The sequence below is a fragment of the Colobus angolensis genome, unplaced genomic scaffold (genome assembly GCF_000951035.1).
Source record: "Colobus angolensis palliatus isolate OR3802 unplaced genomic scaffold, Cang.pa_1.0 Scaffold105, whole genome shotgun sequence".
Classification (NCBI taxonomy): Eukaryota; Metazoa; Chordata; class Mammalia; order Primates; family Cercopithecidae; genus Colobus; species Colobus angolensis.
In genome coordinates, this window is record NW_012111475.1 from 3,474,046 (window position 1) to 3,498,465 (window position 24,420).

The 24,420-nt window shown below is 36.8% G+C and overlaps 1 protein-coding gene across 3 annotated transcripts in view; it reads left to right on the top strand.

Moving 5' to 3' along the window:
• KIF6 (kinesin family member 6) overlaps positions 1–24,420 on the top strand; it is a 386,472-nt gene that overhangs the window by 79,981 nt on the left and 282,071 nt on the right. For all 3 annotated transcript variants that reach the window (XM_011944312.1, XM_011944316.1, XM_011944305.1), the window contains exons 4-5: positions 13,201–13,348; positions 18,269–18,378. In XM_011944312.1, the coding sequence (XP_011799702.1) occupies positions 13,201–13,348; positions 18,269–18,378 (258 nt within the window). The remainder of the gene's footprint in view (positions 1–13,200; positions 13,349–18,268; positions 18,379–24,420) is intronic.

Genomic DNA, 24,420 nt, shown 5'->3' on the forward strand with positions numbered 1-24,420 from the left:
TCTGGAAGTATGCATACAAAAGGGATAACTAACAGTGATAACTATGGTGAAAGTTGGAGAATGAGGAGGGGAATTATATTCAAAGGAGACTTTAAATGCAAATATTTTTAACAAGCATGTATTCAGGCATTTATGAATTATTGGTATCATCAAAAATAAGTAAAGGTATTTTCAGTAATGGGAGAAACTTGAGCCTGTTTATTTTCTAAGGAGGAGCAATTAATATAAAGGGAGAAGTAGAAAATACAGGAGAGGAGTTAATTGATGGAGAAAGGTCCCTGAGAGATAGGAAAGAATGGGTTAAATCTAGAATTCAGTAAGAACAGAGCAGCAGAAAGGAGGACAGCCAATCTCTAGGACCAGAAAGGAAGAGGAATAGATGAGACTAAGAGAGATAAGCTTCTGTTTGTGGGGATGGAGGCTGAGAGTGGAGAGAGGAGCTGGGGAATTTGCTTTATGATGACCTCCATTTTATCTTCAAAGTAACAGTTTGTCCCCCACCACTCTGGTGTCTTGTCCTCCTCACTGTAGATACCAGTAAATATGACTGACTGTCTTCCCCACCTGTTCACCTCAATCACAGTAAATGTTATTAGCCTCTCATTACTATCGGACTCTTTCCTCTTGTCATCTTTATAAAGAGTAGCTTGTTAATGCCATTGCATATGCCCCTACATCCTGTAGTGCTGTGCTGAAAACAACAAGGTCCTAATAATGGGCCATACCAATGAACCAATTTCTACTGTTTAAAAGGACACGGGAAACTGCTTTCAGTGGCTTGCCTTCTTAGTTCTGGTATATTCTGCTCTATACTCAAGAGTTATTCTGTTTCCTGTGCCTTCAGAGAACCACATTCCCAGCTTTCTGCCCAGAGAAGTCTATGAAACCACCCCCCACCGGCATCCTACAGAGCTGGGTTTTTTTCAGCCTCACAAAGTCCTCTGTTGTTCCTCTTTAACAGTCAGCTAACTGAAGTTAGGGAGAAGTGGTGGAGAGCACGTCTGCCCTTTCCCTCTCCTTTAGATTTTAAGAGCCTTCCAGCAGCTTGACCTTACATTTTGTGTAAAATATATTTAGTCACTCATTACAAGTTGCAATCCCTTTTTGGTCCTTGGGTTCCAAATGGGGAATTGAAAAGAGTTTGTAGATGTCAGGCATCAAAGGAAATTGAGGAAAATATCTGCATTCTTTCTTCCTCTCCTCTGAATCTTCTGACTTTCCTAGAGGCTGTGCCCCAAGTCTCTGGTACTTTCTCCTTTCATATCTGCCTTTAGGAGGAAAACCTTACAAAGATTAGTCATTCTTTTCTGTTTTCTATTCTTTTAATCCTATTGTAAACATGTTGATGATAAAATCACATCCTTTGCTTCTCTCTGAATGGTGATACAGATTTTTTGTTGTGGTTAATTTTCTTTCCTGTTTTTAACCATCCTAGAGAGTGGTGTTATAAAACAGTTCTTTGCAAGATTGTGCTATGTAATTGATGAAAATCAAGGTACTCCAGAGGAAAGTATTGTAAATCTGCACTGCATTCCTACCGGTAAGATGCTCGCCACAGGCTGTGTCAGCAACAAAGGTGTGGTTTTAAGATGAGAACAGATGAAAAGTAGTGGAATATGTAATTTAATTGTATATAACTTAAACCGTTATACTGATCTTAATCTGTTTATTCTGATTAGCCCTCACATTTTAAAAACATGAAGCCAGTATACTTAATCTCTAAGACTTTTAAGTTAGTTTTTCCTACGAACTTCTGTGGAGAGCAACTTTGAGACAACTGTTTAACTGGATATTATTCTACTGAACATACCTGATTATTATTAGCTTTATAAAAAGATGGTAGGTTTGTTTTATAACTTAGGTAGTAGAAAGAATATTGTATTTGGAATCAAATAGACTTGGGTATTACTCTTATCACTTACTAAGTGTGACCTTGATATAATTAACTTCTCGAAGGCTAAATGTTCTCATCTCTAAAGTGGGAGGTAATAGAAGTCTCAGAATAGATTACCTAGAGAATAAAAGAGGAAGAATATGTCTAAAATAAAAGAAAAATCGTAAGTTCAGTTTTGATTAGACTGAGTTTGAAGTGGTACAAAAAAATTTAAATATATAAATGTCGATTGACTGCTTTAAGACTAAAGGTTTTTTTTGTTTTTTTGGTTTTTTTTTTGAGATGGAGTTTGACTCTTGTTGCCCAGGCTGGAGTGCAATGGTCCAATCTCAGCTCACCGCAACCTCCACCTCCCAGGTTCAAGCGATTCTCCTACCTCAGCCTCCTGAGTAGCTGGGATTACAGGCATGTGCCACCACGCCCAGCCAATTTGTATTTTTAGTAGAGACGGGGTTTCACCATGTTGATCAGGCTGGTCTTGAACTCCCGACCTCAGGTGATCCACCTGCCTCAGCCTCTCACAATGCTGGGATTACACATACGAGCCTGGCAAGACTAAAGATTTTTTAGTTTATTGAGACTGTATTGTTCATTGCACTTAGTAAGATGATGCTGTATCTACTACCCATAAGCTAATAGTAGGATATGTATCTCATGGAATTTTGTGAACACTATTCCCTCCTATTTTCTCCATATCTCTCCTCATAGTGTGCCCCTAGAAGATTCCTCATGTGATTTTTGCCCAGCCAAGACTGTTTCATCATCTCCACTGTCATGCCCCTCTAGTTCACAGGCCATAGTTCCATAGGCTGTAGTTCTCCATGGCCTGCAGAGTAGGTTGGCATTACTTAGCTGAAAAGTCTTTTCTGTTCCTTTTTCCTGATTCCTTTATGAGTGATCGCAGTCAGTCCACATCTTTCTGCTTCAAACTCTGGCTCCTAAATCTCATTAGATCATTGTGTATCCATGATGCAAATAAAGCCATGATGATTATTAGCACCTTCATGAGATGTATTTTTATTTATCTTTCTATGCCAAAGGGCAATTTTCCTCCTTAATTATTATCCATTGAAATCAAAGTGTGTTTGAATTTTCCCAAAAATATGCAAAATGTCTTCCATTTTACACAAAATTGAAGTGAAATAAAAAGGTCTTATATGGCAAGTAATCTTGAGACTAGAAGTATGGAGAAAAAGGCTCATAACTTAAATCTAAACTAGAGCTCCATGTGGTCCAGTCAGTATACAGTGTTACTTTTGGAAGTACTCAAAGGTCAGATTGTATGTGGGCTCTCAGGAATTGCAGGAGTTAGGGGAGTGCATTCTCCTCCATCGCTGCTTCTCTCAGCACCCACCACACTGACGGCAGCCACCTGCTACCCTCCCCCGCCATCCTGCAGTGCTCAACTTTCTGCTTTCCATTCTCCTCCAAACTCTTCAGGCTAATCCTCCCCTGAAGATAGGTCCTTTGTCTTTTCATTTCTATGCCTGTCTCCCCTACTTCTTCGCCTAGATTCTCAGATCTCTGTTTCCACCTACTCAGATGGCTAGAGGACCCAGAAGCTCGATTCACAGTTGGCAAGGAAAAGGATGGAGTCTCTAGGAAAACACAGTTTTCTCACTTGGCCTCTCTAATTATAAATTTTTGTAGAGGACTTTGGAGGACTTTGTTTAAATGCGTTCTCTCTCTCCAGACACATTTATAAATCAGCCCTTTGGGTTTTTAAAAATTATAGATTGATATGTTAATTAGAAGGTTATACAGTTGAATATGTGCACATGCTCAGATATTTCAAGATGCTTATCTTGGTGGTTGTCTTACTTTACCTTGCACTGCACATTTCTTGAGAAGAAGCTTTTTTTTTTCCCCCATAAATTCACAAAGGACACAGTACCAGGCTTCTCATATAATATTATGAATGCTTGAGAAATGTGATTGATCAATTTACTGACAGAGAACTCAGTGTTAGGATTTTAGGAAAAAGCATTTTCTATTTTCTTTTGTATCCCTATAAAAGAAACCCAAAGTAACCAGTTCAGCTTTTATGCAAGATTCTGTCCTAATAAACTTCTATAGACAATGAATTTCCCCCACATTGTTGTATAAAACTTTGTGGTTTCATTTTAGTTGCCTCCTTAGATGGTCATCTGAAAATGATTATATATTTAATTAATCTAAGTGTTTATTCTGAAGGATCATAGGAAAAATATTTGTCAGAAATGCTTCAGTAAATGCATTTTTAATAATGTAATTATAAATTATGTAATAAGATAATGTAAATCAGATAAAATAATGTATAATATAATGTAAATATATACTTTTTTATAATGTAAATAAGATAAAAACATAGCCATCACTTTTCAATCCTGTATGCTGGACTTCAGACTGAAACATTTAGAACTCGATTGTGTTCAGAAGGGGTCATTTTCTTCTATTAAAGTTTCATGCATTTCTGTTCTTTTACCAGATTTAAGCTGCTTATTATTAATACTAACATAAAATGGTTTCTTCAGAAACTTGGGAAATAATATACAGCCTCATTTAGACAGCACTCTGGCCTGGATTTGGTCCATGAACTTATGGATGTGAAGCTGTCTAGTGTCCTTAAGACCTCGAAGATCCTTTAAGAGAGGCTGTTTGAATTAGGTGCCCCGTGATGTGTTTGCTTCTTGCAAAGTTTGGTTTGAAGTAATTGGAACAAGACTGTGAACAAAGCCCTGAGAATCATAGAACTGGGAAGGATCTCAAGAGATCCCCTTCCTTAGCCCCTGTATCCAAGGAGGAGAATTTGCAAATCATTCAAGACAGGCAGCTGCTGATCCTGTTTTAGTGACACATCCAAGAGTGGGAGTCCTGATTGTGCCAAAGTGACTGTTTTAGAAGAAAGCACCCAACATTCTTGTTTTCCTATCACACATGAAATGTGAACAATGATGGGTGGGATACCCATTTGGTTTCTTAGGTGGGTAATGGTGTGAGGGGATTGCTTATGACATTTCAAAACCTGGAAGATGCTGATATTTAGTTTAGTTTTTTATTGATTTCTTTTCTTTCTTTCTTTCTTTTTTTTAAATCGGAGTGTTACTCTTAGCATTTATCTGAGTCACTTTATAGCAGCATTTGCAAAACTCAACATTCCATGGAAGGCAAATAATTAATCTGAAGTAAACTAGTGAGGGCCAGATGGAGTGGTGGTATCTGTGCTTAAATTGGGGAGCACAGATCCTGGGGACTAAGACCACGCAGATTGATTTTTTTAAAAAAGACAGCGTTGGCCAAACAAATGCTCTGCCAGCTATATTTTGCCTGTGGGTCTCTTTCTTTGTGACTATAGTTTAATAGCCAGTATGCCCACAGATGTATAAATTACCAGTTAATCCATGTTTGCAGTTTCATTTTTCTCACACACACAAAAATTTTGGTTGTATAGGGTAACTGTTTCTAATCTAGATATTCTTGGCCTTGGATATTCCTTTCCAAAATGATTGATGATTTGGTTTAGGTTGACGAAGACTAGCCATGTAACCTACTTTATTTCTCTATCAGGATTTACAATCAGATCAATATATCATAGAAGTGAAGCTGTAAAAGATCTTAGAATGATCTTGCCAGAACATGCTTTTATTGTATTTTATTTTTATTTTTATGACATTTTATTTTACTTATTTATTTATAAGTAAAGACATGGTCTTCTTGTCACCCAGTCAAGGTTAATCAAGTAATCAAGATTACTTCACAGTAACCTTGAAGTCCTGGGATCAAGTGATCCTCCCACCTTAGCCTCTCGAGTAACTAGGACTCCAGGAGCACGCCACACACCCAATTAATTTTTTTTTTTTTTTTTGGTAGAGACAGGGTCTTGCTATGTTGCCCAGGCTGATCTCAAACTCCTGGGCTCAGGCAATCCATCTGCCTCCTGTGCTAGAATTACAGGCATAAGCCACAGCCTTGGGCCAAAACATGCTTTTAGAAGGGACAGTATCTAAACTAGGGGAACTAAACTCAGATGCCTTTACGCAGGACTTCTATGTTGTACACCTCCAGGGGGCGCGCTTCACAGTAGCCTACACAAATGGCTAGGCACTGCACAAAGGTGAGGGGGCACTGGCATTCACATGGACTGCACGGTGATTATGCAGTGATGCAGCCCTGCTTTCAAGTCTAGGCAAGTAACATACCTTTAGGAAGCAGTTGATTCTAAGCTGTTAGGGAATGTTGGGGACCATGGCAAACTGAAGAACATGTCTCACAAAAAGGTATTCAAATTTAGTTAAGTTTAAACATTTCTGTAGGCAAGTTTTATGGCCAACTTGAGATCCTTGCTCTAAATCAAGGACTAAGAGGTATCTTTCAGATCGCTCTGGAAACTTTGCAATAATTATGATTCTCTTGGTTGCATATAACTGAATTCCAACTCAAAGCAGAGAGGATTTCTTGTCTCACCTAACTGGTTTAGCTCAAAGAAGAATTGAAGGGAGTGATATGAAAATCTGGGCCCTTGGTTGGGCATGGTGGCTCACGCCTGTAATCCCAACACTTTGGGAGGCTGAGGTGGGTGGATCACCTGAGGTCAGGAGTTCGAGACCAGCCTGGCCAGTGAGGCGCCCCCGCCCCGCCGTCTCTACTAAAATTACAAAAATTAGCTGGGCGTGGTAGCAGTTGCCTGTAGTCCCAGCTATTTGGGAGGCTGAGGCAGGAGAATCGCTTGAACCCGGGAGGCGGAGTTTGCAGTGAACCAAGATCGTGGCACTGCACTCCAGCCTAGTGGACAGAGTAAGACTCTATCTCAAAAAAAGAAAAAGAAAAAAAGTTTAAAAACATTAGCCAGGCACAGTGGCTCATGCCTGTAATCCCAGCACTTTGAGAGGTTGAGGTAGGTGGATCACCTGAGGTCAGGATTTCAAGACCAGCCTGGCCAACATGGTGAAACCCTGTCTCTACAAAAATACCAAAATTAGCTGGGCATAATGGCAGGTGCGTGTAATCCCAGCTACTCAGGAAACTGAGGCAGGAGAATCACTTGAACCCGGGAGGCAGAGGTTGCAGTGAGCCGAGATCGTGCCATTGCACTCCAACCTGGGTGACAGAGGGAGACTCTGTCTCAAAAAAAAAAACAAAAAAAAACATAGATTCTGTGTCTTCTACCCTGAGTGTTCCACTGTGCTTGTAATCCAGTACTAAGCTAAGTCAGAGTAGCATTGCAAGAAGAGTGAAATTGACACCATACCTCCACCCCCTTCCCCTAAGCCATTGCCAATCCGATTAAACCTTCTCTTTGCAGGACAGGTCTATCTTAATTTACTTTTTGACTTTTGACTCATGGTCAACTTTTAAGGTGCTGCTTCACCTGTCCCTCCCCTCTCAAAAATGAAATCAGCCCTACCCAGTTCTCTAAGTCCAACCTGGTCCTGTCTAAGAATAGTTTGTGTCACTGTTTTTCAGAAATACCTTGGAGGGAATTCTTGGGGTGGACAAAATGTAGTTAGAAGACCTCTGCTGACATCAATTATAAAATCCATGGTCCTATTACTATATTTTGTTTCTTTTTTTGTTTGTTTTTTCAACTATGCTGTCTCTTTGAGGGACTATAATTTATGTCTTGTTTTTTGGTTTAGTGAACTAAATTATTACTACAATAATGATTTGTTGTTGATTACTTTCATTTAGACATTGTATCTTGGGATTCTTAAAGCCTTTGCATCTGGAGGTAAACAAAATGAAGTCTCACTTTGTGCAGATCCTCCAGACAGTATTCTACTTGGAGCCTAGTTAAACAAAGAGTAATAAAAATGGAAAAACTAAACTTTAAGATGACTTGTATTTTTTTCTAGCATGTAAATGTGTTGTGTCTGGAGTAACACTTCAGTTTATAATCTCCAAAAGGGTTGAGGCTTTATTTTTGTTTTATTCATGCAAATATTAAAAGATAAGAAATGACAAACTATCTTAGCTTTATAATTTAAACTTCTAGGAAAAGTGCATTTTGCAAATGGAAGGAGAGAATTTCTACAATAGAAATTTCCTCTGATCATCAAACTCTGGGTTTATAAAGGGTTGATTTATTTACATATCAGGACTGTCTCTAGCTAAGATGGATTACGCAGTAGCCTGCATTGTTGATTTTAGGAAGTTCAGAAATACTTCTGAACAAAAATGTTCATCTCACTCTTCATTGCTGAAATGTATCATTAGCTTTTCATTCCTTTTATTAATTACCATTCTCTCTGTCTTTTAAAAATACTACTGAAAAGATAGTATACACATATGGTTATTAACAAGTGAGTATAGACTCTTCTTTACTATTTTATTGTTACAACAGCTTTGTTGAGATGTAATTCAAATACTAAAACATTTACTCTTTAAAATATGCAATTTAGTTATTTTTAGTACAAATGTGCAACCATCAATCACCATTATTTAATTTTAAAACATTTTAATTACCCCCAAAAAGAAGCTCTGTACCATACCCATTAGCAGTCACTCTCCATTTTCCCTTTCTTCTAGCCCCTGTCAAACACTAACCTACTTTCTATGTCTATGGGATTTTCTTATCCTAAACATTTTCTAGAAATAGAATCACAATATATGGCCTTTTTTGGATTGGCTTTTTAAAATTTAATGTGTTTTCAAGTTTTATCCTTATTGTAGCATGTATCAGTACTGCCTTCTCCTTGCCAAATAATATCCGATGGAATGGATATAGTACATCTTGTTTATCCACTCATCAGTTGACGGTCACTTTGTGGTGTTTCCACTTTTTGGCTAAATAATGAATAATGCTGTTGTGAACATTCACTACAAGTTTTTGTGTGGACACATGTTTTTAATACTGCTGGGTATATACCTAGCTGGGTCATATGGCAATACTAGGTTTACATTTTGAGGAACTGTAAGACTGTTTTCCGAAGAAGCTGTACCATTTTACATTTCCAGCAACAACGTATGAAGGTTCCAATTTGTCCACATTGTCACCAGCACTTCTCATTGTCTCTTTTTTTTTGTTTTAGCCATGCTAGTGAGTGTGAAATTGCATCTTATTGTAATTTTGATTTGCATTTCCCTAATGACTAATGATGTTGAGCATCTTTTCATATGCTATTGGCCGTTTGCATTTCTTTTTAGAGAAACATCTATTCAAATCTGTTGCCCACTTTTTAATTAGATTGTTTGTCTTCTTATTATTGAGTTGTCTGAGTTGTAGGATTTCTTTGTATGTTATGGATTATGGATATGATGACAAGTCCCTTGCCACATAGATATGATTTGCATACATTATCTCCATTGTGTTGTCTTTTCACTTACTTGATTGAAGCACAAAAGTTTTTAATTTTGATGACGTGCAGCTTATTTTTTTCCTTTGGCTCTTTGTGCTTTTGATGTCGTATCTAAAAAACCATTGCCTAATTTAGCCATGAAGATGTACTCCTAAGTTTTCTTTCAAGATTTTCTTTTAAGTTTTATCTCTTACATTAGGTCTGTGATTCATTTTGAGTTAATTTTTGTACATGGTCTGAGGTAGGGGTCCAACTTTATTCTTTTGCATGTGGATATCCAGTTGTCCAGGGATCATTTGTTAAAAAGACCATTCTTTCCTCCATTGAATAGTGTTGGCACCCTTGTTGAAAATCAACTGATCATAAATATAAGGGTCTATTTCTAGATTCTTAATTTTATTTTATTGATCCATATATATAGCCTTGTGCCAGTATCTCTCTGTCTTAATTATTCTAGCTTTGTAGTAGGTTTTGAAATAGGGACGTGTGAGTCATCTACCTTTGTTCTTTCTTTTCAAGATTGTTTTAGCTATTTTGTGTCCCTTAACTTTCCATATAAATTTTAGAAGCATATTATCAATTTCTGCAAATAAACCAGCTTGAATTTTGATAGAAATTGCATAAATGTAGATCAGTTTAGGGAATATTGCTATCTGCACAGTGTTCACACTTGTATCGTACAACCTTGCTGAACTTGTTTCTTCTCATAATTTTATAGTAAATTCCTTAGGATTTTCTATATACAAGATTATGTCATGTGCAAATAGAGAATTCTATATCTGGCAATATTATTCTCAAGAATGAAGAAGAAATTAAGGCATTCCAAGATAAACAAAAACTGAGCAAATTTATCGTCTGAACAAACTAGCCAGTATATTTAGACAAGATAATGAAATAAATTTCCTTAAATTCCTTGAACTCCTTGGTCTCCCAGCCTACATACAAGGGTCCCTACATATTTGTTGGGGCACACCTTCAATGCTGAGGAAGTTTGTAACACTGTCTTTCTTCTCACTTCCTGTTTGTGCAGTCTCAAGGCCAGCCAGGGATGAGTTCTAATGCCCTTCTCGGGTCTTTTCTGGGCATACATATAGTCCTGAACATGTGTGTGGCCTTCCTGACTCCCAGGAATACATCAGAGTTTTTTGAAACCCCTTATGCACATCTTATTTCACAGATTTTTCTAAGTTTTTGGTTACGTTCTTGTTTACCTCACTGGTATTGCAGCTTTGCCAGCTGGGATGTTAAACACTTGCCACTGATTTTTTTTCAACAAATACCCCGAGGACAGGGATGCTCACACTAAGTGAACTCTGAATCAGGTCTAACAAAGACAAGTACTGTGAGTGGAGCTTTTCTAGAGAGCTCCCAGACGGGTCAGAGAGTGGCAGCTCTTTGAGGATGCGGCATTTTGAGGAGCCCCAAATCCATACTGCCCCCTATAGTGGTTGCTAGGCTGCTGGATTTCACAGCTCCAATGTTTCAAGGCTGTTGTTTTTCAAGGCTACCATGGAGCTAGGGAGAGGTGCTGGGAATGTTCAAGTTAAAATACCACAAAGCGCATGGTTCCTACTGAGTTTAGCTGTTTGTCTTACATAAACACTTCATGGATTGGTGTGAGTCTTTGAATACTTTCCAGAGTTCTGAAAAAGTTGATTTTGACAACTTTTGCCACTGGTATTATTGTTCTTGTGGAGTAATGGATTTTCAAAGATCATTACACCACTATTTCTCTTTCTTTATTTTTAACTAGTATTTTTCCTTAGGACAGATGAGACCAGAAGCACATGAAAAGGCCTAGTGTCCACTGAAGAGTGGTTACAAGATTGAGTTGGAATGGAGGCTCTGCAGAAGGGACTGGAGACAAATTTTGCCTGATTACATTTCCTTATTAATGTTTAATTGTAGCAATGTAATAAATAAATAGCCATGGGAGTATACATAGGTCGAGCCTTACCCTTTTTATTTTACAGTGTTCTATGAAGCTATGCCATCTGGTTTTCCATCCCACAGTAGATGGGGGTGGGAGGGCACATATTAGAGACAGACATACTAGGACAACTGGCAGTGAGAAAGAAGATTTTAGCATAAAAATGTAGACATAACAATTAGTAGATGCCAACGTAGTGTACTACCTACTCACTTTTCATAACCTATATCTATATCAAAATGAAAATATTAATTTGTGCTCTGTATTTTTTGTTTTTCAAGACAGATAATGCCTAGTATATTTTACATCTATTCTTTCTATCAAAAATCAATAAAATGTTTAAAGTTAGATATTTAAAATTTTAGACTTCATATACCTAGAGCATTTATGGCCAAGAAATAGATATCCAAATGATATTGCTAATGGGACATCGATATTTCATTGGTAACAAATTCTGTTGAGGAAAAAGATTCTTTAATTATATATCTAAATTTGTCATAGTTCCAACATCTTAAAAGTTGAGAATTTCAACAGTGTATTGTCTCCATGTAAAAATACGTAAAGAAGAATGATTACACTCCTCAAAAGCAGAACACTGAATCACACAGTTATAATACTTTCTTGTGCATTCCCTGTACTAACTCCATTACATTTGTAAGCACCAATAACACTTCCTACCTACACAGCAAAAGATGCATTGACTTGTTGCTGAAGATATTGTTAGTTTAATAGTTGCATAAGGTGCTCAGGACTTAAATGACCACTTCAGAATAATCTCCAGTCAAAACTGTGTGTTTTAAGAAGCCCTTATAGTGATAGATCACTCAACACACAGGCATGAAAGCATATGAAACATAGAACTATAGATAGGATGTTGACAGAAGTAATAGGGCAGGAATTCTAATATGAACAGTGAGGGGTGAACTCAGAGGAGCCATCTATCAAAAAATCCACCCACAACATGGGGACCAATAGCTGATGTCATCATAGCTGGTTTAATGAAAACATCTCAGAGATCAAGGAGCCACTTGTATCAAAAAACGAACATAAAGCTACAAAAGTTTACTGTTCCATGTAGCATAGATTAAAGACACAGTTTTGAAAGTCTACATCATTTCATGCATATTTTTAAAAGCTTATATTATAGGTGGTGCTCTTCAAAGGCTGAGAAGATCCAGCCTTTGGGTTCTTTTTTTTTTTTATTTTTTTTATTTTTTTGAGACGGAGTCTCGCTCTGTCGCCCGGGCTGGAGTGCAGTGGCGCATTCTCAGCTCACTGCAAGCTCCGCCTGCCGGGTTTACGCCATTCTCCTGCCTCAGCCTCCCGAGTATCTGGGACTACAGGCGCCCGCCACCTCGCCCGGCTAGTTTTTTGTATTTTTTAGTAGAGACGGGGTTTCACCGTGTTAGCCAGGATGGTCTCGATCTTCTGACCTCGTGATCCGCCCGTCTCGGCCTCCCAAAGTGCTGGGATTACAGGCTTGAGCCACCGCGCCCGGCCGCCTTTGGGTTCTTAAGACCACCATCAAATCAAGGGCCACTCTGCAGGGCTGAAGAATATATACCGACTAGCATCTCCTACCAAAAAGTCATTCCAAGAAAAGAGAGGAGGGGAATTCCTAGAGGATTTTCAGCTGGTGCTTAGTATTAAGTAGGGAATTACATTACAAGGTATATGGTGGCAAACAGAGTGTGTTCCTCCTGCTCTAGGAGGTGACTACAATTGTGAGTGTTTGTACCATGTGAGGTACCAGGTGTCAGGTTGACAGTTTGCCAAATTACAGGTGTTATTTCCCCAGAACTTTTTTTCAATATATTCTTTGATTCAGGTCCAGTGTTTACTAAAAGACGAAGCATATAATTAAGATGACTGAACTCCATTTGCGTTACACGTCCTTTCTTAGAGAACAGGATTGATGTGCTGCTGTTCCTAGTTAAAAACGTAAATTCTAGCTAGATATTCACATATATAAATTTTAATAGATATTTCTATAAAGTGTTTTTAATAGTGTTTAATAAGATTGTTATTAGAATACAAGCCATTTAATTCATATGCAGTTAGCCATGTTGATATATTAAAAGTGTGTCATTTCTTTATTGCAGTGTCCTGGAAGGTTACAATGGTACTATCTTTGCATATGGGCAAACAGGCAGCGGGAAGACATTCACTATCACAGGGGGTGCAGAGCGTTACAGTGACAGAGGCATTATCCCAAGGACACTGACATACATTTTTGAACAGTTACAAAAGGTATGAAACTTTTTGTTCCTGTCATTTTGTATTTGATATATTCAGCAAAAATTTACTGAAAGCAGGAAATTTATTATGACATTTATTTTATTGTATCTAAATGATAAAGTCTTATTGTGTCATAACTCTGGCCTTTACCTTTAAGGAAAGGTTGGGATTTTGCTGTAGAAGTGAAAATTAAGAAGGTGCTTCTCATTAAAGGGCTGCTGTTTCAGCAAAGGCTCCAGGAGTGTTCCTTCTGATATATGCATGAAGGTTGAAAGAGCAGACCATACCTTTTACCAACTAATATCTTACATTCCTCAAGAAACAGGAATGTTTTCTTGTGAAAGCAGACCTTTCTTTTAGCTACTGAAACACTAAACAGGACAGTATGATTGTTACTATTTTACACTTGATAGAAGCCCAGAGGAATTTACCAGAGTACAAATACCATTGTAATTATTATCATTGTAAAAAAGAGTTATCTATCTAGATTATATGTATCATTTATTGAGTGCCTCAAAATGCCAGTAGCTTTATCACTTTTACTAGTATTTAATAGAACATATAATGCAACTTCCCATTTCATCGTTGGGAAAACTGAGCCTCAAGTTAAATATTTTCCTCTGGGCCCACATCCTATAAGTAGCTGCTCTGGAGTTCTATCCCAAGTCCACCTGATGCCTGACTCTGTGCTTTGTGCCATTATATGTATTGCTCCTATACCTTAGACTGGCTTTATTTTGTTGGTTGTGTTCAAACAAATTCCCTATAATGAGTCACATACCTTCTCTGAGTTTCAGTTTTCCCTTCTGTGAAAGCAGAGATTGAATTGTATTAGAGAATCTCCAGTGTCCCTACTAGTTCCAGCAATTCCTTGGTTGTATTACTTCTGTATAATAAATGTCTTAACTAGGTCAATGTAACAGTCACTCCAAAATTTCTTGACTGTATATTGTTTGTATTTTGAGTTGCAAAGATGAGAAGAAATTGCTGAGATCTGCATAATTCTAATTGCCATCCATAAAGTAGCAATTATCCATTAGTTCAGCTCATCTTTCTCTAGCTCAAACATGCCAGCTTTGCATGCCAGAAAATTTGGATGAGAAAGGATTGAGTGTAGCATATATGTTGGATCCAAAGCCCTTTTTTCATTTACTCACTTATTTCTGACATTGCCTGTTTTGTTCCCACATTTCACAACCTGGGAATATAATTCCTGATAGTTTTCATTGCTGTGGCCTAATGTGGAATCTTTCTGCCTTAGAAAGATCACTGGAGGTGCAGGTCAACCTGGTTCTGAGAAAGTGTACTGCTTACAGCATATGGCCTTGGGACAGTTAGTTAATGCCTCAGTCTTATGGAGTTGCTCCGAGGGGCTGAACATACTATGTTTAAAGATATTGTCCAGTTTCTTGCACACAGTATATGCTCAATGCATGATAGTTATTATCACAGCCAGTAATATCCATATATGGATATTAATGTGGCCAAGTGATCCCTGACCAATTTCAGAGAACCCTTGAAACTCTCAAAAAAAAGAAGCCAAATCCCATGATTAAGTTAAATAAAATAAATTCATCCTCTCCCAAAGGGAAATATTTTTTGTCCCTTTAAAATTGTTATCTATGGTTACTAAAGTACAGATCCAAATGTCTAAATGTCTCCTTAGTACTTACCATTTGTCAGGTTCATTGTTTTAGATCTGTTTGTCATTGACATTACTGTAAACTCCATTTCATTCTGAATGATCCTATATATCTTCCTGGACTTGTAGTGAGCCCATTGGAGCCATTTAAAGCCAGGGCAACTCTTTTTAAATGGACATATTTTCATCATGGGGCATAACACATTCATTATAATCAAACAGCTGTGGTGAAACTGGTCAAGCAACTTGAAGTGCATCATGAAGTCTGTTCATATTGTATAGCTGGAAAATGCAGCCTGGTACTCAGAGGTCCTCAGCTGATTGCCTTAGAGAGGTACATGGAGCTCTCTAGAATTCTTAAAGGAAACATTTGACCTATGCAAAGTCTTCATTTCAAGATACAGTAAGAACCCAGTGCATACTAGGTCCTGAAATGTCTATGGGTATGATAGGAGCACATTTTCACTGATTTTAAGAGAAGAAAATTGATGCCATTTATTTTAGAAATCACTGCTCATTATTTTTGAGTATTGTGAGGTTCAAACTTGTTTTGGGGCAGGAGAAAAGGCTGTCTGCAGGAAACATGTGTGTTACATTACAGTCTGGCAATCCTCAACACTAAAAAGGAGTAATAAGGAAAGGTAGCTTGCCACATAGCTCAGTGAATTTTAAGTGTATTTTCCAATAAAAGTCCAGAAAATGCAGAAGCTGGAAGAGCCAAAGACATTATCCCTATCATCTCAGGGCAGTGGACCTGCCATTTTCCTGACATTTTATGATTTATTCTAATTTTTGGAAGAAGAGATTTTCTCCACTGCAGATAAACATACAAGTTGGCTGTCCTTTTTGCTTTTATTTTCCTTTCCTTTTATATTCATATACTGAATTCTCCATTTGAAGGCTTCTAGAAATAATAATAACTATAGCAATAATAATAGCAATAGGAGCAACAATGATTCATTGGTATCTCTTATGGGCCACACACTTTTGTAAGATTTTAAATATAGAATGCTATTTCTCTGTTAAAACAGAATGCAAGATCAGGGCTATTATCCCCATTTTTATGGTGAAACAACTGAGGATAAGGGTGTGGGATTATTCTGTTATAAATGAGTTCCAATTTGCAAACTCAGTTCTTATCTGATGCTAAGAAAAACTCAGAAATGTATACTAAACTCTCAAATCATAATCTCTGGTTTATTTCAGATATTTTGGATAAATTTTAAAAATATGTTGGTTTAAACAGGATCTCAGAATGTTGCTGAAATATCCCCTAGGGCCTTTGATGTGCTCCAGAGAGGGACAGAGTTTACGTATATGTTGACCATGGAATACTGTTTTCCAGGAGTATTCCATGGAATATTTTAGAAACATTGGATTAGACTAACAGCCACACAAAATCTTTTTAGTGTTTATAGTCTCTTATACCTGTGCTAAGCCAAGTTATAACCCAAAGAATTATATTGAAATAGTACCTTTACTAAACTAGGATACTAATGTAATCAATGGGCCATTTGTTGGGATAAGCTTTGGAGTCAGCCACATCAGAAGAAATTTCAGCATTAGGCTGAAAAAAAAAAATTGCTTAGTAATCCAGTCCATGTTGTCACCTTCACAGAACACCAGAATATAGAATTTCAGCTGTGGCTTGAGTGTTTTTATTATAGTCATGGAAGGCTGAGAGTTGCTTTACTTGTTCATGTATAATTTTGTTTTTCTGAAATGACAGTATCTTTTTTTTTTTTTTTTTTGAGACAGAGTCTTGCACTGTCGCCCAGGCTGGAGTGCAGTGGCGCAATCTTGGCTCACTGCAAGCTCTGCCTCCAGGGATCACACCATTCTGCTGCCTCAGCCTCCCGAGTAGCTGGGACTACAGGCACCTGCCCCATGCCTAGCTAATTTTTTGTATTTTTAGTAGAGAAGGCGTTTCACTGTGTTAGCCAGGATGGTCTCAATCTCCTGACCTTGTGATCCGCCCACCTCGGCCCCCCAAAGTGCTGGGATGACAGTATCTTTATCTGGATAACTGGAGCCATTTTAGAACCAAAGAATCATTCATTTTACAGTGAAGAACACATAGGGATTTATTAGCCAACTTCCTCACTTTAATGGATTTGAACACTAAGGCCTGACATGGTAGAGGCTCACCTCTAGTTAGAGTAGGAGTCCAGCTTTTTATTTATAGGCCACTGTTCTCTCTCCTATCTCTGTGACTTGGTCCTCTCTCCCTTTGAACAAACCCTATTAAATGGATTGCCTTGGATATGGGTGAGAATCAATCAGGAAGGTCATCCTAAGCAAATTCTCTGTTAGTATACACTCTGACACCCTGACAACCTGCTTGCCACAAGATACAAATATACTCTCCCCTTATGAGAAGCATGATAATATTTGCAGAAATTGAAGCATTTGTATTTTTGGAGGAACAAAAAGAAGGTGCTATTGTTTGATATTTTGTATTGAAAACTGAACTTTCTCAAGAGTTGAAAAAATTCCTTACTTCATTCCACCTCAAAGGGATTGGGTCATTTTGTCTATTGGCAGAATTGAGACTAGGACCAGGCACCTTGACTTTTAGCCTCATTACATTGATGCCTATGTCATTGCATTTTAGCAATGACCCACCAAAAACATTTCTCTCTAACCAATAGCTAAATATCCCTGATTTGCCCTCTTGGGCCAGGAAAATTAACTCCACACGTGAGGTATTGGCGGTGAACTATTAATGTCCACTTATACCTGACTAATCAACTATTGTCTGTCCTCTGGAACTCACTTTCATTGTTATCTATTTATGTCATCAGAAAATACTGAATATTAGAAAAGTAGAAAAAGAATTATGATTACAGATGGAAACTATTTTGCTCCTGAAATTTTTAAACCAAATTAATGATCTGTGTTCTTTTTTATGAATAGACTATTCACAGAATATAAGTTTATTTTTTTAGTAACCTTTTTTTTGGTCTGGAAAGTAAAAAATGGTATGTTATAGAGTTCTGCAACCAAGTTGGCTCATTGTAAGTGTATATTGACTTTTTATGTATAATGTGGAACCAATAAAAAATAACAGACTGAAGTTGCTTGTAATCATGGGTGTTGGCCATTAAAAAAAGCTTCATGCATATGGTAACTGGCAACTTGAAAGTGTCATGAACTGAAAATGTAAACCATATAAAGTGAGAGAAAAAGAGAGAAACTGTAAGGAAACTGAGTGCTAAATGTGTTCATCTTCATCTAAGCAAAATCATTATTTATAATCAATAAATAATACCTTTCCCTTTTCCAATCAGGACAGCAGCAAAATGTATACAATGCACATTTCCTATTTGGAAATCTACAATGAATGTGGTTATGATCTTTTGGATCCAAGACATGAAGCCTCCAGTTTGGAAGATTTGCCGTGAGTAGCAGAACAACAAAGAATGGAGGGAAATTACTTTCAGATGTTCTCTTCAATTGTTTTCTTTGAAATTTTGTATGTTTCTGGTCTCAATCATAATTAGCAAATACTGGATAACCGAATTTTTTTGTAATGTAATGGATATTTTTTTCAGTTATGACAAATGGACAGTAGTGATGGGAACTAAAATTGCCTGAAACTCATTTCTTGGGAAAATCTCTTTTGGAGTTGGCAGAAGAGAGTGCAATGAATTTGCTCTAAGACTGGGTGCTTAGAGGATTGATGGGATATGACAGTACTACTTTCTTCCTGCCACATGAAACCCTGTTGCTCCTCTAATTGTGGCCTTTTTCTGAGAAGAAGGTATTCAAATTAGAGTTCAAGCAGCAGTAAGAGAATCTGAGACAGAAAATAACATTTTTACGTTTTCCTCAAATGCTTCTCTACTATGGTTAATGCTAACTTTGGCAATCATTTGATCAGATTGGCACTGATTGTTTCATGACTGAAATTTAAATAGCATCTTCAAAGTTTATCTAATAATGGAGCAAGTTACCCTGCCAGCATTTATATAACATTGCTCAATGCTTGTTTGAATATCTGCCTATATTAGACATATATTAATTGGTAACTGTTCATATACTTTTGTTCAGACATCTTCATATATCAGAAGTAGCCTATAGCCAAGAAAATGTATTTTTATATTCTTATTAAAAACTCTAGTTTAGAAATACATATTCATTCTCTACCAAAAAGATTAACAATCAGTTGATTATTATAATTTGCAAAGAAATTAAGAAGACATAATAAAGAAAATAAGTTATACTGTTTATACCACCTTTATATGTATTCTTCCTTTAATGTTGGTTGAGAATTTTTGCATATCTCTTCTATGCTTCAAATATTTATGAGAGGGACTTAAGAAATGGGACTGTTATTTTTACTCTAAATATTTGTATAAGAATTAAGAGAAAGGAAAGATTACTGAATCCATACAAGAAAATGGGCTTAATAGAACTATTAGCAGTAGGTTTACAAAAAAAGTAAAACTCTTTACCTAGGAAGGATAGGAACAACATTAAAGACATGAAGGTATGGTTGGAAAGTAAGCATATTGAGGAGTACTATGGTCTGAATGTTTGTTACTCTTGCCACCCCAAATCTCATATGTTGAAACCTAATCACCATGAAGATGGTATTAGGAAGCGTGGCCTTTGAGGAGGTGATTAGGTCAAGAAGGTAGAGCCCTCATGAATAGAATTAGTTTCCTTGTAAAATATGCATACGAGACTTGTTTCATTCCTTCTACCATACTGAGGACACCAGCAAGAAGTCAGAAGTCTGTAACCTGAAAAAGGGTCCTCACCAGAACCTGACCATACTGGCACCTTGATCTCGTACTTGCCAGCCTTCAGAACAGTGAGGAATAAATTTGTGTTGTTTATAAAGCCACCCAATTTATGATATTTTGTTATAGCCTGAATGGACTAGGACAAAGAGTTGTTGGAAATAAAAGCAGAAGGGCCAACTGAAGCCTATTTTTGGAGAGACTTGAATGATAGGCTTTTACTGTGAGATTGAGCTTTATTCCAAAAAGCGTCTTAGTTTTCTAGCCTCTAGTCTAACCAGCATACCTCCAGGCTAAATCTTGCTTCAAATTGCTTTTAGCAAGTAACATGTACACCTAAGAGCTTGAAGGCTGTTAACAATAATCCAGGAATTAAGAACTTAGATATGATGAACATGGAGGAGGAGAGAGGAACTGAAGCTATGCAAAGAAGTGAAATAAAATAACTTGATTATATCCAGCACCTTGGATTTGATATAATTTGAAAAGAAATGTAAATCATAGAAGGTTGGTATACTCTTCATTTTCCTAATTGAGGAGATGAAGCCCAGAGAGGTATGACTTGGCCAGTGTTTCAAAACTAATTGGTTAATGTTAGAACAAAGATTAAAAACCAGATATTCTCGCTTTCATGGCAGAGTAGCAAAAAGAGCTTCAAAAAAAAATTTTTTTTTTTTTTTTAGTTGTTGTTGTTGAGATGGAGTCTCACTCTGTCGCCCAGGCTGGAGTGCAGTGGCGCGATCTCAGCTCACTGCAAGCTCCGCCTCCCGGGTTCACAGCATTCTCCTGCCTCAGCCTCCGGAGTAGCTGGGACTACAGACGCCCGCCACCACGCCTGGCTCATTTTTTGTATTTTTAGTAGAGACGGGGTTTCACCTTGTTAGCCAGGATGGTCTCGATTTCCTGACATCGTGATCCGCCTGCCTCCGCCTCCCAAAGTGCTGGAATTACAGGCATGAGCCACCGCGCACCGCCAAGCTTCAAAATTTTTATAGTGGGGCCTAGAGAATTAAGGAGTCATTGACTTAAAAGGAGATTTCCATTAGAAAGCTTGACTGAGTGATGATAATAAATTTTACATAGATAAGTTTGCTGTCTAAGGATGTCATACTAGGTGTTTATATTTACAATAAATTCCTCAGAGGTGGGAAGTATGCCTTGCTTGGTTTAGTAGTCTCTCTACTGCCTAAGCCAGAATAAGTCCTTAATAACTTTTAAAAATTATTTGTTGAATTGAAACTGTGAAGTAGACATTTTGAAATGAGAGTGTAGAGGGAGAAGAACAGAGCATGAGCTCTTTTCATCTGAGTCTAATCGACATGGTTTGGTGCAGCCTAACAATGGGAAGAGCTAGGAATGAGAAAAGTCCATTGAACTCTTAAGAGAGGTAACATAATATATAGAAAAAAAAAGTACTTGATGAAAAGTCAGGAAATTTGGGTTCCAGTCCCAGTCCTACAGTCTTAGGAAAATTATTTCATTTTTCTGGATTTCTCTATTTATAGAATGTGGGCATCGGATTAAGTAATATTTAACAATCTTTCAGCCTCCAATGTCAAGAGTTAAAAAGACTGGTGCCCTTCACAGGAGACGAGTTAGTTGTTGAGTTTTCTATCCTTCAGAAAAGAAGAAAAAGCGATTTCAGTATTTTCAAATGGGCTTCTTTTCGAAAAGAGCAAGCCTCTTGAGAGCAAGCACAATGCCTTAGTCCACCCTGTGTCCTCCACGTTTCTCAGCATGACTGGCATTCAGCAGTCATTCTCAATGCTGGTCAGATTGTCTCCAGGGCTGTTGCTATCTTTCATCTTCAGCGACTTCCCCTCCTTTAGTAGCTTTGTCCTCTTGTTGGAGAGTTCACTGACTCAAGTTAGAAGTGACTTCAGTTATAAAACAGTTGTTTTCAAGAAACTTCCACACACATACACAAAAGTGGTCTAAAACAGTTCTTCTTCTTCTCACATTTTGGACTGTAATTACATGACGACAAATACCATTAAAATAAAAATGTCATTAAGAAAGAAAAGTCCCATATCCAAGTCAATAGTTTATTACTTTGAATATATTCACTGCTATAAAATTTCAGAACAATTCAAGAATTGGATAGCCCTTTGCTGTGGAGATAATGCGGTTTGACTGGTATTGAATCTGCTAGTTTTCTGAGGGCCTTAGAAGAGTTTGCCTTTTACTAAGATGCTAAAATAATTATTTTTAATGAATTTTTTTGCTGTACTTGGATTAGATGAAGCATATGTGCTATTAATTACACACTCTTGAACTGGGGCATACTATAACTCTGAAATTCTAGCTGTCTGGTTGACTGATTTCATTGTTGTGAGCTGAAATGTCTCAAACACTTTGAATGCCTTCTAAACATAGTAGGCAAAATGTCTGTTGACCTTAGTCCCCACTTGTAGTCATCCATTTGAAGGACAATGGCAATATACCCATTTTATCTCTTTTGCATTCTTATACTAGGCTTAACTATATAAAATCAAACTCAGGGTCATGTTGGTGCTGCACAATAATAGCCATCAGTAACAGCTTCCTTACCATTGAGTGACACAGCATCCCCAAATATCACCTGTGAGACACTCTTTTTACATACACTCTGCCTTTTCTATTTTTTTTTTTTTTTTTTACATTCTAAGGTGTACCACTTGTCTGCTCTTGCAGAACTTTTGCCTATAAACTGTCTGTGGATTTTGTATATATTATGTCAGGGCACTAAACTAAAGTCATTTGCTTTTTTGCAAATGTTGCTATAGTCATTTGTTTAGTAAATATGAGAAATACTGACATCTAAATTAACAATCAAAAATGATTATCCAAACTTCATCAAGATGAAATACATTGTTGTTCAATAACTATTATAGAAATTGAACTCATGATTTTGTAAGTTTCACAAAATGAAATCTTTAGGCCTAGATTGTTTCACTGGAAAATCTACCAAATATTTAAAGAAGAATTAACACCAATTTTACATAATGTCTTTCAGGAAATAGAAGAGAGAACAATTCCCAGGTTATTCTATGAGTCTAGTATTGCTCTGATATCAAAACCAGGCAAAAATTGTACAAAAAACAAACAAACAAACAAAAACTACAGACTGATATCTCTCACAAACATAGTTCAAAAATCCTCAACAAAATATTGGCAATTGAATCAAAAAATGTATAAAATGAATACTATATCATGACCAAGTGAGATTAATTCTAGATTGCAAAGCTAGTTCAACATTTGAAAAGCAATCAGTGTAATCCACAGGCTAAAGAATAAAAATTATATGAAGCTCAGAAATAGTATTTAACACCCATTCTTGATAGAAATCTCAACAAGTTGGAAATAAGGAGAATCACCTCAATTTGTTAAAGAGTATCTACAAAATCCTACAGCTAACAAATATGTAATGGTGAAAGACTGAATGTTTTCTTCCTAAGATCAGAAACAATGCAACAATGTCCACTCTCACCACTCTTCTTCAATATAGTATGGAAATACTAGCCACTGAAGTAAAAGAAAAACAAGAAATAAAAGACCTACATATTGTCTACTAAAATATCCCAAAGAATTTGCAGTCTCTTCTGAAAAAAAAAAGAAGCAGAGGGAACACGTTCTAACTCATTCAGTAAGCCCAGCATTATGCAAACACCAAAAGCAGACAAATGCATTATAAGAAAGGAAAACTCAGGCTAATATCTCTTGTGATCACACATGCAAAAATCTTCAACAAAATATTAGTAAATTATATTCAAAAATGTATAAAAAGGATTCTATACTACAGCCAAGTGAGATTTATGGAAGGTATATAAGACTAGTTCAACATTCAAAAATCAATTAATGTAGTCCATGGCATGAACAGTCTAAAGAATAAAAGTCATATTATATCAATAGATGCAGAAAAAATATTTAACAAAATCCAACATCCTCTTATGATACTCTCAGGAAACTAGAAATGGAGGAAATGTTCTCAACTTGATAAAGAATATCTATAAAATGCCAGTAGGTAACATTATATATAATGATGAGAAGCTAGATGCTTTCTCCCAAGATCAGGAACAAGGCAAGGATGTCCTTCTCACCACTCTGATTCAACACTGTACTGGAATTCCTAGCCAATGCAATAATACAGGAAAAAGAAATTAAAGTTATTGAGAAGAAAGAAATACAACTGTCTTTGTTGACAGATGATATGATTATCATGTAGAACATCTCAAAGAATTGACAAATTCCTGGAACTCATAAGTGATTATGGCAAGGTTGCAGAATACAAGGTTAATGTACAAAAGTCAATTGTTTTCCTACATACCAACAATAAATAATTGGAATTTGAAATGTAAAACACAATACTGCCTACCTTCGCATCAAAAAAATGAAATACTTATGTATAAATCTGACAAGATATGTACACGATCTATATGAGGAAAACTACAAAGCTGATAAAATAAATCAAAGAATATCTAAATAAAAAGATATTCCATGTTAATGGATAAGAAGATTCAATATTGTTAAGATGTCAGTTCTTTCTCACTTGATTTGTAGACAAAGTATAGATCAATTTAATCTAAAGCAAATTCCTAGTAAATTATTTTGTAGATGTCAATATAATGACTATAAATTTTACAGGAAAGGCAAAATATCCACAATAGCCAACACAATACAGAAGAACAAAGTCAAAAGACTGACATCACCCAACT